At 36.5% G+C, this 17,361-nt stretch overlaps 1 protein-coding gene across 4 annotated transcripts in view; it reads right to left on the bottom strand.

Annotated features, from left to right (window-relative positions):
- Positions 1-2,030: 2,030 nt before the first annotated feature.
- The window catches only part of Nuak (Nuak family kinase 1), a 53,712-nt gene continuing 38,381 nt past the window's right edge, over positions 2,031-17,361 (bottom strand). The window contains exons 13-28 of one of the 4 annotated variants that reach the window (XM_068774737.1): positions 16,845-17,051; positions 16,434-16,557; positions 16,224-16,313; positions 15,728-15,840; positions 15,504-15,619; positions 15,093-15,193; positions 14,619-14,775; positions 13,478-13,615; positions 12,735-12,941; positions 12,229-12,288; positions 11,661-11,772; positions 10,839-10,942; positions 10,348-10,374; positions 9,501-9,580; positions 3,681-7,440; positions 2,031-3,292 (exon numbers count right to left, since the gene is read on the bottom strand). In XM_068774737.1, the coding sequence (XP_068630838.1) occupies positions 3,232-3,292; positions 3,681-7,440; positions 9,501-9,580; positions 10,348-10,374; positions 10,839-10,942; positions 11,661-11,772; positions 12,229-12,288; positions 12,735-12,941; positions 13,478-13,615; positions 14,619-14,775; positions 15,093-15,193; positions 15,504-15,619; positions 15,728-15,840; positions 16,224-16,313; positions 16,434-16,557; positions 16,845-17,051 (5,457 nt within the window). In that variant the 3' untranslated portion in view covers positions 2,031-3,231. The remainder of the gene's footprint in view (positions 3,293-3,680; positions 7,441-9,500; positions 9,581-10,347; positions 10,375-10,838; positions 10,943-11,660; positions 11,773-12,228; positions 12,289-12,734; positions 12,942-13,477; positions 13,616-14,618; positions 14,776-15,092; positions 15,194-15,503; positions 15,620-15,727; positions 15,841-16,223; positions 16,314-16,433; positions 16,558-16,844; positions 17,052-17,361) is intronic. The other 3 variants (XM_068774738.1, XM_068774740.1, XM_068774739.1) reach the window with 3 other exon arrangements.

Below are 17,361 nucleotides of genomic sequence, written 5' to 3'. Positions count from 1 at the left end.
TCAATTTAAGCTACTTTTCTTATTTTCATTGAATCTGTTTATTGAATGTTTATTTTATATCGACGATGAGTGGTCAAATTAACCATGCATTGATGTAGATTTTCAATAACATAAATGATTTAATAAAATGTGATACGACCCACACCACTGAACCGCGCCATAGGTATGTGCGCAGAGATTGTGGGAGCTCTTTGTTCCTCGGCACCCGCTTAACCGCGCTTTTCCTAAGGCGGTTTCAGTAGCCTTAGTCCAATTACAAAATGCGTAATATCGAAATTTATGAGTCAAAAAAATTGTTCATATTACGCTCGCGCTTTTTAAAATGAACTCTATTCTCTGTGCGCGTTATTGCTGACAATTATGTTAAGAGACCTTGAGACAACTTAATTTTCATAATTAATGAGATTATTTATGTCTGCAAACCCGAAGCAGGCTGTTTCAATAATTAATATTATGGATATCTGTGACGATTTTTTTCTCACGTTACTAAAAACTTCAATATTTTGCCATTGAAACAACCAAAAATAATGGAGACATCAAATTGTCTACCGTAAAAAATAATTTAACAACAGCCCATAATTTGACATCGCCTGAAATGAAAACATGGTAACGGTGGGCCACAATAACGTCGGTTTACCTGTAAAATAATATAGGAAAATACATGTTATTCTTTGACGATTATGTATTCTTTTATTAATCAAATGAAGGATTGTAATTTAGGGTCTGTCGCGAAATACGCGATTTTTCGGACGCGTGAATAGAGAGAATTGTCAAGATGGAGAAAAGGATGAAGACCGAATTTTATTCGGGAAAGACCGAATTAATATTCGGGAAGACGAAGGGAGTATTTTTCAGGATAAATACGACATGCGTTGGTGAGGCATGTGTGGGCGCACGAAGTGCGCACGTGCAAAGGAGAATACGACATGCGCTGGTGAGGCATGTGTTGGCGCACGGAGTGTGCGCTTGTGGAGGAGTAACCAACATGTGTTGGTGAAGGATGTGTTGCCGCACAGAGTGTGCGCTTGAGAAGTGCATAGGTGGAGCCGTGTTGTGTTGTGACCGATTGGTAATACGGTCACAGGCCTCACGTGGTAAGATTCTTGAACGATGACGGTTGGTTAGTACTTACCTATCGCCCGGGTAAGTTGCACAAACCATTGGTAGATTGAATTGTATTATGAGATGATGTATATCGAGAGATAGATTAAAGACCGTGTTGAGATGATGGTGGTTGTGGCGGGTCTGTAGGGGCGAGTGTGGAGGACCCTTCCGGATCAGTGATCCGGCCGTGTTTGATGATAGCCTAGGACGACGGGCCTACCTGATTTACACGGGAGCCGTGCCTGGGTTTCTGGGACTCCTGGGTAGGACTGGGTGTCCTAGGTAGAGGCCGATATGCTTGAGACCGTGTTTCGCTATCGGTGTTACTCTGTAGTGATGTGAATTGGTAGACATCAGTAGCTGGAGCGTAGTTGGCAGCAGGCGTGCCCGTCCTGTGGGGGCCGTGCACCGTTTGGTGACTCCCGGGTGCGTTTCGTGTGTCAGTGCGGGTTCAGTTACATGTGTTTACATGTGTTGGGTCTCGATTTCTCGGTATACATCAATGTGCCTTTGTCGCCAAACTGATTTTCTATTTGAACCTAAAGTTAAAATGCGAAGCAGATTGATTGATTGTAGATTACACTATTTATGACAGTAGTCTTAGTGTAGTGTGTTATACAGTGTAAGATGTATGGCGGCGACAGGGTCCTCTAGATCTTTGGGAACATTTTTCCAAACAACACTACGTTTTCGAAAACACACCAGCAAATTTAAGCTATCGTCGCCATTTCTTCTCGAATATTTTTCATTAATTCGGCAAATGTTTTCAAAGATTTACAGAAGACTGCGTTGGGAAACTGAATCTGTGGTGACTTGATTAAATGGGTCAACTTATGAATGAATCGCAACAGATGGATTTTCTTTCGAATTATATATATTTAAGGAAATAAAAAACGTGTTTTCAACTATATATCATTTATTGACATTCAATACAAAACGCGTGTGATAGTAATTATAATATTCATCTTAAAACATCACAGCATGTTTTACCATGACTAACAAAAGAAATATTAATAATCACCACACACTAATAAATAGATTCAATTTAATAATAAAATTAATAAATAGATTCTAAATGAAAGTAGACATGCGAGTAAATTGTTTCAATTCATCTGCTTGATTTGTCAACGACTAACAACTAGCCGTTTGATTACTTAAAAGTGATTATGGCAACAAATGAAAACAATTCATTAAAACATTTGACAGTAGTCACAATCAAGATAACATTTACATTGAAAAGGAAACACAAAACATTCGTTGACGCAGTAATACCTACGAGCTGTTTAGCTTGTCATTCTATAAATACGTATGTTCTACGAAAATCTTCAACTAAGCACCATTCTATTCGATAACTGTTACCAAGTGACTTAGCGTTCAGTACTATATATCGTTACAATAAACATTAAAACTTAATTTGACTTAGGATAGCGTACAAAGTTGGTTACGACAGTTAACAAATAAAAATAATGAGTAAAACATATTTGTGCAATCACACAAAGCTTTGTTTTTGTCAATAAAACTAATATCAAATCCAGTAGTTTTGTTATACAAAGGCACGTAACATTCGGTATAATTAATCATTTAATAAAAGAAAGTTGATTACTCGCAAACCATACAAGTTTTCATTTTCAATATATCATATAGTCAATTCGGTTTTAAAAAATCATATACCATCAGCCGTATATCAAAAGATGCAATTCCTCGTTATCTTAAAACATTAAAAACGCTCCTCGCTATTTCTTATTTACTACATGCAATATTCAGACACTTCATTTACGCTATTCGTTACGCCTAACGTGTTAAGTTTCGAAAGTTATAGACAAAAGAATTGTTCTTCCATATATTCATTCGTTTCAAAGTGTAGTTCGAATTGTATATTTCAAGTCAATATGTCAAAGTCGTAGAGCTACGCGGCAAGAATGTACATTGAATTGTACGTTGTAAACTAAACGTATAAAGAGCAAGAAACGCATTACGTTCTATAATAGCAAGTAGTTATGGAAGATTCAGACTTAATGTTAAAACGAAATCAATAAATAAATTATGTGTAAGGTCTGTTGAAAATGCTAAATGTAATCACAAATAATTTATTTTTAATCTCGATGAAAAAAAACTCAGTAGCGTCTCTCAGTCAATTTTCTCAGAGCGTTCTGCACGGTCGCCTTCGCTTTTAGATGGGACATTGGATCTGAAATTACATAATGTAAAAAATTATTATGTATGTTATGGAAATTTTTATCGATGTCACTGTGTCGATGAATATGCTTAATGGATTCATTGTTATAGCCTCTGTCTTAATAACTAACCTCTTTATATTTCTTTCAATTGTTACTTTAAAAATATTGTGTAGTATTTTGTAAGAAAAAATATCTAAACAATGTAGAATTTACTTCATGAATTTTTACATGAATTTTATGTATCTATCAAACTTGCTAAAGTTAATTTTTTATACATCATAAAACCTTTAATGTATTAGTGCAAAGTTTATTTATAAGCATGAAGCGTGCAGAGAGTAAAATCTTTAATTTCGGGAAAGTTATTTCAATTATTTACGTAACATGGAAATATATACACACCTTGGCAGTAGTGAATCCTCTGAATCTTGTTTCCTTGTTACGCTTATAGAGATTTTTCTGTTCCTTATTTTATCGAGTACATTCTCAGGACTAGGTTCTTTTTCACTGTCTTTTAAAATGATGGCGGAATTCCTAGTTGTTTTCGGTCTGTACGTCGCATAGTTCCCAGGGGCGAATAAAGAATTTGTCCTCGTGTATTTCATTGGATCTCTGGCGTGACCTAAACTTAGGTCTTCGTTACCATCCGAATTTTCTAAGAGAGATTTAGTCCGCGTGTATCTGTGACTGTTATAAGATGATGGTTGATCGTAATCAAAATAGCTTCTGCCGCCTGAATTTTTTTTAAAATCATTCCGATCAAGGGATCTGTATGTATCGACTTTGTCGTTGAATCCCTCATACCTTAACCTACTCCTCGTGCTAGGAAGATCGGTTAACAAGGATCTGTAGCGGTCTGTTGACGGCGACAAGTCTGACGCAATGGAAAATCCGGGCGACAAGTCATAGGTGCTGGGCGACGTAGGCGACACGTCTAATTTCGAATCTATAGGCTGCGAATGCAACCTGGCCACGGGGTCGTATTCAGGAGCACCTGGGCCCACTAAACTACTTTTTCGTCTTTGTTTTTTTTCATTGAATCTAGAATAAAAACTTTTTCTTCGAATTCTGTCAACTATATCTTCTTTTTCGGGACTAATAGAGTCATTATTACGCACGGTTTTAAGGACGGAGGTTCCAGTGAAGAGGTTAGAATTTTTTTCCGGTATTTTAATTTCCGCACTGTGCTCAGATTTAATATCAGAGTTACTAAAAATTGACGTGCTTCTTGAACGACGTGAATGATCATCGAGTAACTCCACTCTGCTACCAACAGGAATCGAGCCATTCGTTTCAAGAATTTCTTTTTTTCCAACTTCCTTGTCGCCCGAGGAAATATTCATCATTTGTGGTTCTATCACAGGATTTGTAGGAACTATCTTTTTAACTCTTGGCAATCTTGAAAAATCTAATTTTAATGAATTTCTTATATTTTTTGGGTCACAATTTTTTTTAAGTACCAATTGCTCGTCAGTGTCCAAAGAAGCAAGAGAAACGCTGTCACTCGCGGCTTTATTGTATTTATTCTTTCGTCCTAAGCCGTTCAATAACAATGAAGTTGGTCTTTTCGGTTTTTCTTTTTCGATATCTGAATTTGTATCAGTTTTGATTTCATGGTTAACATATTTACTAACGTTATTGACTTCACTCACAGCGCTTTCTCCTACAGATTTTACATTTTTGTCTTTAGGTTCAAATTTCTTAAATAATCCTAAAACTTTTGATACTGTCGTCTTACTTTGATTTGTATTCTGAATTTCTAAAGCAGCAACATCAGTCAGCGTAACCGCTCTTTTGATGAGGTTGGATTCGGTGGGAGGGTTTGTGCTTACAGGTACGGATTGCTCTCTCTGCATTCTATTTAATTTGGAACATTCTTTCGCCGAATTCTTGAAGGACGTACTGCTTTGAGATGACTTTTCAGGAGAACTCGCTTTAGTCGACGCTAATTTTTCTAGTTTATGGCCAATAGATTGTAAAACGGATTTCTTCTTCATGTTTGTCGATACTTTGGTGTTATTTTCAACATTTTTTTCTTTTACTTTTTTAACAATTTTATTTTTGTCTATTGAGTTGTTGTCATCAACTGTTTCTTGGCTACTAATCAAATCAGTTTTAGATTTCGAAGAAACTTTTTTAATAATTTTCTTTTTAACAGCTTTTTTATTATTTGTTTCATTGTCTACTTTCTTAAGTTCTGTAGTTTTGTTTGAACCGTCTTCTACTGTTAACAAATTATTTTTTTTAGCATTTTCAGCGACTGTGCCATTTCCAGAACTAGTATTATTTTCAAATTTGCTTTCATTCTCTTCATTAACAACTTGGTATTTTTTCAATACAAGTGTGGGGGTGATGTCTGTTTTAGTTTCAATTTTCTGTTCTAATACATCTACATTCTTTGGTGATTCTAATTTTGACACCGAAACCGATTTTTTCTTGGGTAATGTAATACTGAAGCTTACTTCAACATGATTACTGTTGCTACTGCCATTTTCTTCTTTTAAGTTTGTGGAACTTTGTATTTCGTCCTTTTTGACGTTTCGATTGCCATACATTTTTTCCGGAGACGGACTGCTTGCCGGATAGCTCTTTGGTCGTATTAATTTGGATTCTCTCGGTAACTTTCTTTCTTCGCTCTCACGATCTTTAAATTCATTTCTTTCGCATGCTGGAGTTTTAGTTGATACATCAAATACATTACAATTTTTAATAGGGTAACTTTTTGGTCTAGTCATTCTTGACTCTTTGTTCTGTACTTTCTCATCGGCAAAAATTTTTTTAGTCTCTTTATTTTTATTAGTTGTGTTTGTTATCGTTAATGAAGTGTCCAAATTAGTTTCCTTAATGTTATCTAAAATTGGGAAAAATGGCGTATTGGATCTACTGCGATCTTTGCTCATCAAGTTATTTACAGGAGACAGGCATTTACGATGGCAAGCGGATTCGTCTTTAATTAACAACGGAGTCTCGCTACCATTCGATGGGCTTTTAGGTGAATCGAGAGATTTATTTTTCTTTTCTCTGATTTCTTTAAGGATTTTTTGTGTTTCTAATTCTTTTTCTTTCTTGTGTTTAGCATAAAGACTTTCGTCCGGAGGTGTATCAAAGAAGTCGGACCTAAGAAATCTCGAGATTCGCTTTCTGGGTTGATCGCTTGCTAATCTCATCGAATGGCGTCTAAAGCCCAAGTTGGATGAATTACCTAAAGATGATGTACCATATGCCGCTATATAGCTCGGCTCAGATAATATACTGCCGGAATCTGAAGAATATGATTCATCCAAAGATAGATGTCGTTCGGGAATTAAATATTTACTAAGCAGTGGTCGATCCGGCGTGTTACGAATACTATTGCACCTAGTTTGATTAGGCTCCGTTACCAAAGATACTTTTGTAGAAAAGTCAAAGCCTTTCGGCTCCACGGCAGGAAAGGTAGACGCTGAGCTACTGGACGTCGAAGTGTTACGTTTGAGGCGAGGTAACGTGCAAAACTGAGAAACATGCGACGCGGTTAAATCCAAATTATCGTCACGACCGATATTCCCATCGCATTCGGTTTTCTTTATCAGATCAGGTTCAGGATTTTCAGACGCAAAATCTGACGTGCTGTTTGCTGCTTTGATGTTATTCTCTGGTGGATTTTCGGTAGAGGTATCATCATCGATTGATTTCACTGAATGGCCCCGTAAGTAGCGGCGTTGAATGCCCTTTGGCTCACTAATATTCTGAATTTGTTCGTTATTGGTATTTACATCGGAGCTGTTCTTTTTATCAGGTTTGAGTGTAAAATCGGGAGGTAGTTTGTCATCACCGGCTGTGAGTTCGTCGAGGAGATCTGTGTTAGGCGGTTCATCAGATTTGGAGGCAGAATGGCTGCGGGTAGTTCTGTGACGGACAGAGTCGGAGGCGGCGGTGGAGGCGGGCGTGGCGTGCAGCGACAGCGTGCGGCACAGAGAGCGCGCGGCGGCAGGGGGCAGGTGCGCGAGCAACTGCTGCTGCAAGCGCCGCGAGAGCGCCGGCGTCAGCCCCGACAGCGCGGCCATCTCCCTCTCCGAGAATTCTATTGAGCTCAAATCCAAATCCGACAGATCTAATCCGCGCTCGGTTTGACTTTCCTGTGCTTTCGACGTTTGGTACTTCTTGCCGGCTTTCTTACAACTACCTGCAACGGAACCCAAAAGAACACACGGTTTCGATCATGCATTACGTTTGACGTTATGATATTTACAGTGGCTGTTGATGTTACTGTATAGTATCAACCCTGCTATTTTCACTAGAAAAAGTACAGTAACTGTTTAATTATTAATTTAATGTTTTTTCTTTTTACAAAAATGCAAAATTTATAAAATTATTAATTCATGATTAAAGTAACATCGATGCAATGGGTTAAAAGTTAATTGTTGAGACTAAAGAGAACTAATCGATTTAGGTCAAACGGAAGCTCGGATATGCAAAACAAAACACAAAGGAATGCATTAAAATGTTGCTGTTTGATCAAATCAATTTACCAGAATGCAAATGAACTGCGTGAGCAAAGTTCGCCGCGTTGTAAAGGCATCTCTATTCTGGTAAACAGCCGCAGCGCGGTGCGTAACACAAAACACATAAATGAAGAAATAAACATGTTTTAGTACCTATTCCTGTGTGGTGTTTGTGGCGGGATTGTGGTTGGCGCTGTTGCCGCTGTGAAGTGAAGATTTGGTCGGAGCATGCAGTGTAACGCGCAACCCAACTGCAACCACACCAACACAACCTCACTACCGCTGCACACGCCCCCCGGAGCCCCCGGTCCTTCTGCCCCCTAGCCCTTCCACCCCAGAGCCTGTAAGGTACTCTCTCCCCAGAGGCCGTAGCTTTCGTGTGCACGTCAAAAGTCCCATACGATCTCCGACACAAGAGTGACGTACACTAAGTAAAAGTCGAGTGCTACCACATCCACTAACTACACATTTATGCAACATCTCACTTTGCAAACAAATTAACTTTAATACGGCCCAAATTTTTAATTTTAAAAATATATTGTCCATCTCCAATAAAATTCTACTTAATGATATTGCATTAATACTGCATTTCCACAGACAATACGAAAATGAAATATTTTTCATTTCCAATTCATGCATTTTGCTAATAATAAAAATAAAGTAAAAATGTAGAGCAACGCAACATTTTCCTGCTAATGTTAGCGGGTAGGAGAAAGTCAACACCTGCACAAATAATGCAACTTGAAAACAATAGAAAACTACAATGCAGAAAAAAAAATGTTAAAAATATTAATGTTGTTAATGAACTCGAAACAATTACGAACACATTTAATAGATATATTGCATATGTATTAGATATTCTATTCAATATGTTGTAAATGTTAGAAAAATCAAACCGTCGGTGACGGTGGAAAACGCCACAGATATCAAGATGTATCACGCTTTTTGCAACTTACGCGCTGGAACCCCGAATATGTAATGTAATATAAGTTAATTTATTTGTTTAGTGGAAAGCCAGCTTCTGGTGAGTGTCGTAGGCCGTGCTCGGCGCACTAAATAGCTACTGCAATGCCGTGTTTTCGTGTATTTGCATATATATATACATTCCTTTACCGACATTTTATTTATAATATTCACTATTGAACATCCCATGTCACATTCAAGTATATTCTCAATTAATATTTGACTTGATTTTTAAAATATCATATTTCTTAGAATTTTTTCGGTATTCAACCGTGTTGCATATTTTGAAACATATAATAATTGCTCGAAAAGGTTTCATTTTTTCCAAACTTGTTGAAACACATCCATATTTAACGAGATTAGACTTCACTACTGCAACTCTGTTCTTTAATTAAAACAATATGAATGTTTTTTTAACCATTCGGCTTATTGATTTATACATGTAATTTTAATTGGAACTATTAATTGTTACGTATTGAAACAAGTTTAAACTTTAATAAATTCCTTATTGTTAAAATATAACGATATTTATGTAAGTTTTATGTTATAATTGTTTAGATAAATTCTAAATGTGAATTTTTCATTAAACTGTACCATTATTTTATGAAGAAAGAAAAAAAATTAATCCTCGGTTTTATGATGTTTTCAACGTTTGTGCGGCAAAGCGATGTATGTGCTTATAGCGGAGACACTGGCGTGCGCGTGCGCGTGTGCGACACCGGCGACGTTTTCCCCGTGCGACGTTACGATGCGGCCAAGCGGCGCAAGCCCCACTCACCTCGCGGCATTGGCTGTCGGCTCTTGTTGAACATCGACTCCCAGTCCGAGTGCAGCTCGCGTGAGCCCCAACCGTCTCGCCTGTGCAATAATGTGCAATATACCAACCGTGCGAAACTTATATAAACAATAAAAATATTTATAATCATATAACTTTAATTACAAATAGTTATTTGCGTCAATGTATATAGTGGGTGATTGATTACGTATAAAAGCTGTAAAGGCCTAAATATATAGCTCATGTGCAAAAAGCTTTTGTACCTATAATTCTAATAATCTTGTATAAAGTGATCCTCCTGAAATATGCTACATTAATTTATTTTTATGTAAAAATTTAACCATTTTTAAAATTTCAACCAACAAATTTTACCCAAAATTGGTAAGGTAAAGATTTGTTATTAGATAGGATTTATTTTGTGTGAATAAGCAAAAACGGCCAACTTAATATTGCTGAAAATAGAAATATTACTACTAACGATTAACATAATCAAATAATATAAAAAAGCTTAACACGCTTGTGCTTATTTACATGCTTAATATTGGTATGACAATTTTTCAGTATCTGGCAGGCTCTTCTCAACAGACCAGCATACAGAGCCAGTGGTAGCTTATAATAAATTATTGTTAAATATTTAAAATAATCGACGATTCGATTAAAATAATTCATAAGTGCGTGTAAATGCCCTCGAATAAGATATTTTGAATTTAAATAAACTCACGTTTCAGAGACACTTCGTTTACTTTCCACAAATTTATGAGTGCTGCATGTAACAATTAAGTATAGTCATTTTTAAAATAAAGCTATTTTCTATAATGCTATTGTAAAGAAACATGTTTATGATACTTACACCAGATGTCTCCTTGGTAAGTGAGGGCTGCATGCGGGAAATTAAAGTAATCATTAGTTTGAATTTAAAAACAAAACAATTTATAAACCTACATGCGATATTATTGGTGATGAAATATTACAACTAGTTGTCAAACATCGATGAATAGATGAGTCATATTGATTGATAGTATTTTTTAAAAATAAATATGAAGTATAATCCTGGAAGGATTGTCAATGAGTGACAATTAAACAAGTTGGTAAAATTAAAATATAGCTATGATGAAAAAATTAGTTAATAGCACACGGAATGGACCGCTAATCATTATTTCGTAACTTGTGAATAAAAAGGTATACAACACTAAGTTTTTACTAAGAAAATACAAACTATTTTTTTATTTATAAGCGATCCACAATATTTATTAAAACAATAGGGGCTGTGAAATTACATTAAAACTTATATGTATGTTAAAGTGACTTAAGCCACACATTTAGTGTATCCATAGAACATACCTGTTGAAGAATGGAGATTGATGTAGGTTGTTGAAGAGGGAGTGTGGATGCTGAGGGAAGCCCGGGCCCTCCTCGCCGTTGAGGCGTTGAGTTAATGCACGCACCTGGAAAATCATACGATAATGTAGCCTTTGCAATTTGCCGAGTCAATGGAATAACTTTGAAAGTACATCATCAGTTCAGCTGTGGGACGTCTAGTATTGGACTTAAGCTTCTCTAATAGATATGGATTATGCAGGTGGTTTCCACCTCATTCTTAGAGGACCTGCATTCAGCGTGTTCCGATGACTTAACAATATTGACTCTCCACCTTATGAGTGAATGTCCTATGCTGCACTTCTACTACACTAGTCAGTGGTCCAGGAACCATAAAGCTCTAGCGGCCATCTGTTCTGTACGGTTTACGGATATTATATAAAAAGATATAAGTATTAGAATAAAACAAATTCATTCGTCATGAAAAGTATGACTTAGTCTCTATTGTTCATTTGAACGAACATATATAGGTAGACATATAAAATGTGTATAAACTATCAAAACCATTTAAGAACAAGAAACGTATTAATGATATAATATAATACATAACTTAATGATACCATACATTTACGCGAATACTATTTATGAAATAAAACTTATTTTCGGTGGAAAACCCGTAGCGGTTCATTTTTTAAGGTTCCCGATGTTTCTCTGTGATTTCTGATATGCTTTGCAGCATCCATGGTCATGCGTTGGGTTGCTAGTTTGGTGTTCTCCTATTTAAAATTATTTTAAAATTTAAAAGTCGCATAAATTTTTAATTAACCGTGATTAAGAGTTATATACCCTGTGCAAAAGCGTGGAGAACAAATTCTCTGCGGTGAGCAGGTGGAAGCCCTCATCTTCTTCGTCTTCCTCTCCCGAACTTACAGACTCCGCGCGGGCCGCTCGAGACGACCTTTAGACAAGGACAAATTATTTTCAAAAATCTGTAAAGCAAGTTATTAAAAATAAAGCAAATCAGCACATAATTATCAGCATTATCTTATTAGCCGTCAAGCGCCCACAGCAGGGCTTAAGGCTTTTCCAAAGATCGCCACCATGACCGATTCTACGCTGCCTGAATCCAGAGCCTTTCTACGACCTTTGTATGTCATCGGTCCACCTAGTAGGTAGCCTGCCCCCGCAACGTCTACTGGCTCGTGCTACGCCCACTTTCACTTCAAACAAGTAATTCTTTGAGCTACGTCTGTCATCTTTAATCATCTGTGGATCTTCTCATTACATCATTCGATCTTCCGAGATCAGCGAAACTCCGAGCATAACCCTCTTCAATGTCTTTCTGAGTGAATCTCTCTTTGAGCCTCATTATTAGAAGATATCTATGTACTAAAATTATTTGAAACAAACATACCTCAACCGATGCATATGTGTGTCGTCTTCTTCTTCAGATTCACCGCCGCTCACAAGACTACTGGTACATAGAAAACAATAAACTAATTAATTCGTATTTTTAGCTAAAATAATAGTTTTAATGAAAATTTACTAAATAATAATTGATTTTACTTATAGCTTAAATATCTACTAAAATTTTGCGGACTTTACGTCTTCTTTGCCCTGAAGTAATAATTTTGGTTTTATTGCTGGAAAACAAGCCTTTATTGTTTATTACAGACGAAAGAAAATAATACTTAATTGTTTAATGTAGTAATCAGAATTTTAAAAACGATATTTATAGTTATTGAAACCATTGATTTTAAGATAGGGTGTATCATAACATCAATTGACAGCAAAAGGCGCTATATATTCACCCATTTTAATGCTTTGATACCTAATTCCAATAAAACTATATTATATCATCTATGTCGCTTCAGATTAATTGTTATTCAAGCATAGACATAGAAAGTTAATATGTAAAACCTGATGCGTCTTGGTTTATGCGTGCGAGGGAGGCGCGGGGCGTGTGCGGCTTGCGCGGCTTCTGGCTCAAGACTGCGCTGCCGCGGCGTCACATAGCCTTTGCCCTCCACCGCGATAGGGATGATGAACTCGCGTGCGGACTTTTTAATGGGCTCGCCTGGGCTGCTGCACGCCTCGCTTGTTGGAGACTCCGTCGATGTTAAGCGCCTGAAATGGTTAAACCGAACAGTATTTAAAAAAAAATGTGTCGATGCCAACGTTACTCCTTACATGTAGCCTGTAGGATAAAATGTTTGACAGAACGTCAATTGACAAAGTTTTTTAATTGCATAAATTGCGGAACTGAATTCGTTCGATAAATCACGAATTTGTGGGGTCATATTACAATTTTGCATTTAAGGTTTGGCCAAAAAAAATTTTCAATATCGATTTATTACCTCGCTATTGAGTGGAATATGTAATAGATTATATAAAATATAATTATGATTTTAAATTATGCAATATTTAGAAATGCTATGAAATAGTTGCTCATTGATAATTATTTAAAATGACTTAATTTTAAAAATCTCGTTGTGAACATAGTTTATATGACAACGGACGCTTCTAGTATTAGACCTTAGTTAATTTAGTGAAGCTCGATGCCTGTGTAACCTCAGCTCAGATCGCTTCATACTTAGTTACACCGGATTAAGAGACCGAAAAATTCTTAGAATGCGCCTTGATGTGTTAGTTATAAAGTATACCTAAGCGGAGTGTGTTGTCGCTGTGCTGTGGGCGGGGTGACAGGTGATGTGACAGGCTGCACTGGTTTGGGCGGGGGAGTAGTTGGCGTCTCCTCGGCGGACATGCGGATTGGGATGATGCGTTCCACAGACACTCCCCTGTAAATTACACCGTCGCATAAATTATACAAAATATTTTAGAACTTATTGATCATAAATAAATTACTCGTAAATATTGTATTAATAAATAGTAATAAAATAATAATTTACCTGCTAACATTTTCAATTAGATTAAAATTTCACTTAAGTATAAACATTTCTTAACAAAAAATTGTTTTTTTTTTCATTCCTATATTTTTTTTCAATTCCAAATATGTAATATAGTTATTTTTTTGGCAATCCTTAATAAATAAATATTTGGATGTATACCTTAAAAGATAAGAACAAGGACTAAGAAAAGTACCATCTGCAACCTTTTAGGCTCTATAGAGCCAAAGCGTTTGATAAAGTCACCGCTGTAGACGAAGGTCTCAAAAATGCGTTCACTCTAAGTCATCGATGTAAACTAAAGCCGCATATATATGCCTCTGTTGAGTTTTTCTATGAAATAACTTTTTAAAAAAAAGAATACATGGGTAGTAGCTAATTTCAACATTTATATTAAACTTTACAAATTGAATGCTTATAAATCATCATTATCATCATAACAACCGATCGACGCCTACTACACGACATAGGCCCACGACCTTTACTACTATGTCACCTAGTGAGGGGCCTACCCATCTCGCATTTACCTGCTCGAAGTCGCAACTCGCAAATCAAATAACTCTTTAATTACTTAATCCCGTGCAAACAGGTTCTTATTATTTATTTATTCATTATACTGTATATTATACTGTTTGCGCCTTAAATGGTCATTTTAATCTAGTAAAAAGTATTCCATCCCCAGTGACCGTAAGCGATAGCCGAACACAATCTACGTACTATTAAATCGCGAGTATTTAGAGCCTAAAAGGTTAACGAGATGTATCCATTTATATGATTGTAGATGTACTGCTGTAGCGTTCTGGGCGAGTGTAACTGAGACATTGTGAAGAATGCTTGTGCGTCGCAGCCCAAAAGGTAAATAGGTATCAATAGCGCGTGAAAGTGCGTCACGTACCTGTGCCGGTGATCGTCGACGCGGTGCTGTGCCTCGGTACGGTAGACGCGAGGAGCAGGGGGCGCAGAAGGGGGTGCAGCAGGGGGAGTACCAGGTGGCGACGACAAAGAGGTTACTCCAGCCGACGAGGAACGCCCATAAGGCACTGGCGGCTTACCTAAATTAAACACTCAATTACCTTTTAACCTACAACATAACGGGGCGCTATGTCAGACATTAATATTAGTTATTAAATTGTATTCATTACAACACGCAATGATTACTGCGATAAGCTGCAGAAGCTCGTTTATACAAGTGAGACGAAACATGGTCAGTTAGTATGTTTTAAACGAAATAGTTTAGATGATAACTAAGTGTAGAGTGATCATGAATTTACCGATTTTTTATGTGTTTAAATTACAATTTTGAATTTCGATTTCTGTGCTCTAATAATATTAATGTATGAATTCTAGAATGAAAGCATTATTTCCATACCAGTGCGAATGGCAGATGAGATAATATCGCGAGCAGCGCGCCTGCGGTTTTCCTCACCCGCTTTTTCTTCAACCAGCTTAGCCATAGAGTTTTGAAGACTCCTAAAAATAAAAAGATAATTTTCATAGTTAAGTCAAGCCTCAAGTTGTTTGTCATCTTTTTCTTAATAATTAAAAAAAAAATTATTGCTATTTTAAGGTATTATACATAAAACTTATATTAATAAAAAATTGTATATACAAGGTAGTCGATTTCTGGAAGAAATATTAAATACTATTGAAATATGAACACAAGACAATAGGTGTACATTTTGCGTATCGCAATAACGATAAAACGTAACCGTAGCTGACTTTTCATAATTATTTTTAAGTTACTTATTTATAACTTCAATTAATATTTTAAAGTTAGTACCTTCTGGCATCTTGCAACAAGACTGACGGGTCCACCTGAGTAGTGTTATGCATCGGTTCGCTTTCAGTCTTTTTCACGCCGCTGCGATTAATTTCTCTTACTTCTTCTACAGGAATCTGAAAGTTATTTAACAGAATTTAATAACAGACAAAGTAACAAAAATATATTTTTAACTTTTTTTTCGGTTTTATGTTTGCCGTGCAACATTAGAGAGAAACGATTACCTGTGTCGGTTCAATTCCAATCTGCTGCAACCTCACAGTGCCATTGTCAGGAGACTTTGCAGGTAATTCTCTATCTTCGCTTTGCGCCTTGGGTTTGGCAATCTTTGATACAACTGTAAAACACAGCCATGCTATAACTATACACATTTTTTAACCTAAATCATTGAAAATAAAGAAACATTTATACAAATATGTATGTTTCTTTGATAAATTAAGATAAAAAATCTGATACACTATGCTATTTGACTTACTCCATCAATTAAATTTAATACTCTCACTTCAGTCACGGATAACTATTTTCATGCACAAAATGAAGTTTCAGTATCCATGAAAATCACTATATGGGCAATTAAAGTTTAATGTATTACCATAATTATAAATTTATAAGTAGGTATAGGCTTTCGCATTTTAGCATTTTCGAAAGTATGTCGAACCCACGTTTCATAAAATAAATTAAAGTAATCATACGTTATTAATTACATAATAATTAACTCACCCGGTTTTGATACATTGCGTTTGATCTCCGGAGGAGTGGTAAGCGAAGCTCGTCTCTCAAATTGTTCTTTGAAGCTACCCACATGGCCGCCTAAACAAAAAATTACACTAAATAAAATATGGTTCTTCTCTATATTTGTTTCTTCAATAATGAAACAATAAGTCTTTTTGGACTAACACTGTGTCATAGTGAATCAAATTTTATACACACCTATAGACAATTTTTTTGGTTTTGCAGACACTGGCGTGGCAGATGCAGGCGTTTGTTGGGTCAATGTCAACGACGTTAATTTGTCAGTGGCGGTCGCGACCGACTTTGGACTTGTCTCTTCCACCTAGAGTAATCAAGTGACATATGTTCAAAAATGTAATAAAAGCTGCTATTTTTATGTCAGTAAAAAAACTTATAGATTAATACCCTATTCTTGCTTGATTAAGAAAGATGCCAGCCAATGCACTGTGAGCACTTACACTATTATGACTTTTATTAATAAATACAAATGTGATTGAATGAAAAAATATGATTTGTGCTTAAATGCACTTTATTCGTTAAATATACTACAATTTATTCGCTGCGGCGTAACTTTACTGCAACAGAATATATTGTAGTAATTATATCTACCTTGGTTTTTTCTTGAATCTCTTGCGGTATTTTCTCTTCCTCTTTAGGTACAGTAGTCTTTTTCTTGACGCCTACGTGAGGCTTAACCTCTTTAAGATCTTCGTCTTTGGGTATTTTCTTTGAAATTTCCACTGTAGCATCTTTGGCGAGCTCAACCGGTGCAGGGGCAATAGTGATCGTAGCTGAAGATTTGAGGCACGGCTGAGGCTGTAACATATTTGTTTCATGATTTTTTTTGACCTGACTTGCACTGTTACTCAAATGGGGTTTGCAAATTCCGTGGGTACAACGGGGGCAGGCCGCAGACGAGGGCTCCCTGAATAACTTCTGCTTGGGTCACTACATACTACAATTACGACGGATTTGGATTCTATGAATTTACCGAATTTGTGCTGGGTCCTTAGTGTTCTTGGGAGAGGGACCGGGGAAGGGTGCTCTAGGCTGACGACTCGAATTGCCAGTTTAGGGATGTCTTCCTTTTATGCGTTAACATTCTCTTTCACCAGCCTGATTTCTC

This window comes from Battus philenor, unplaced genomic scaffold (genome assembly GCF_028537555.1).
Source record: "Battus philenor isolate CCGP_79_NKW_IND1 unplaced genomic scaffold, ilBatPhil1.0.hap1 SCAF_7, whole genome shotgun sequence".
Lineage (NCBI taxonomy): Eukaryota > Metazoa > Arthropoda > Insecta > Lepidoptera > Papilionidae > Battus > Battus philenor.
Note: the sequence above shows the minus strand (reverse complement) of the source record. Positions and strands in the feature narration are given on the sequence as shown.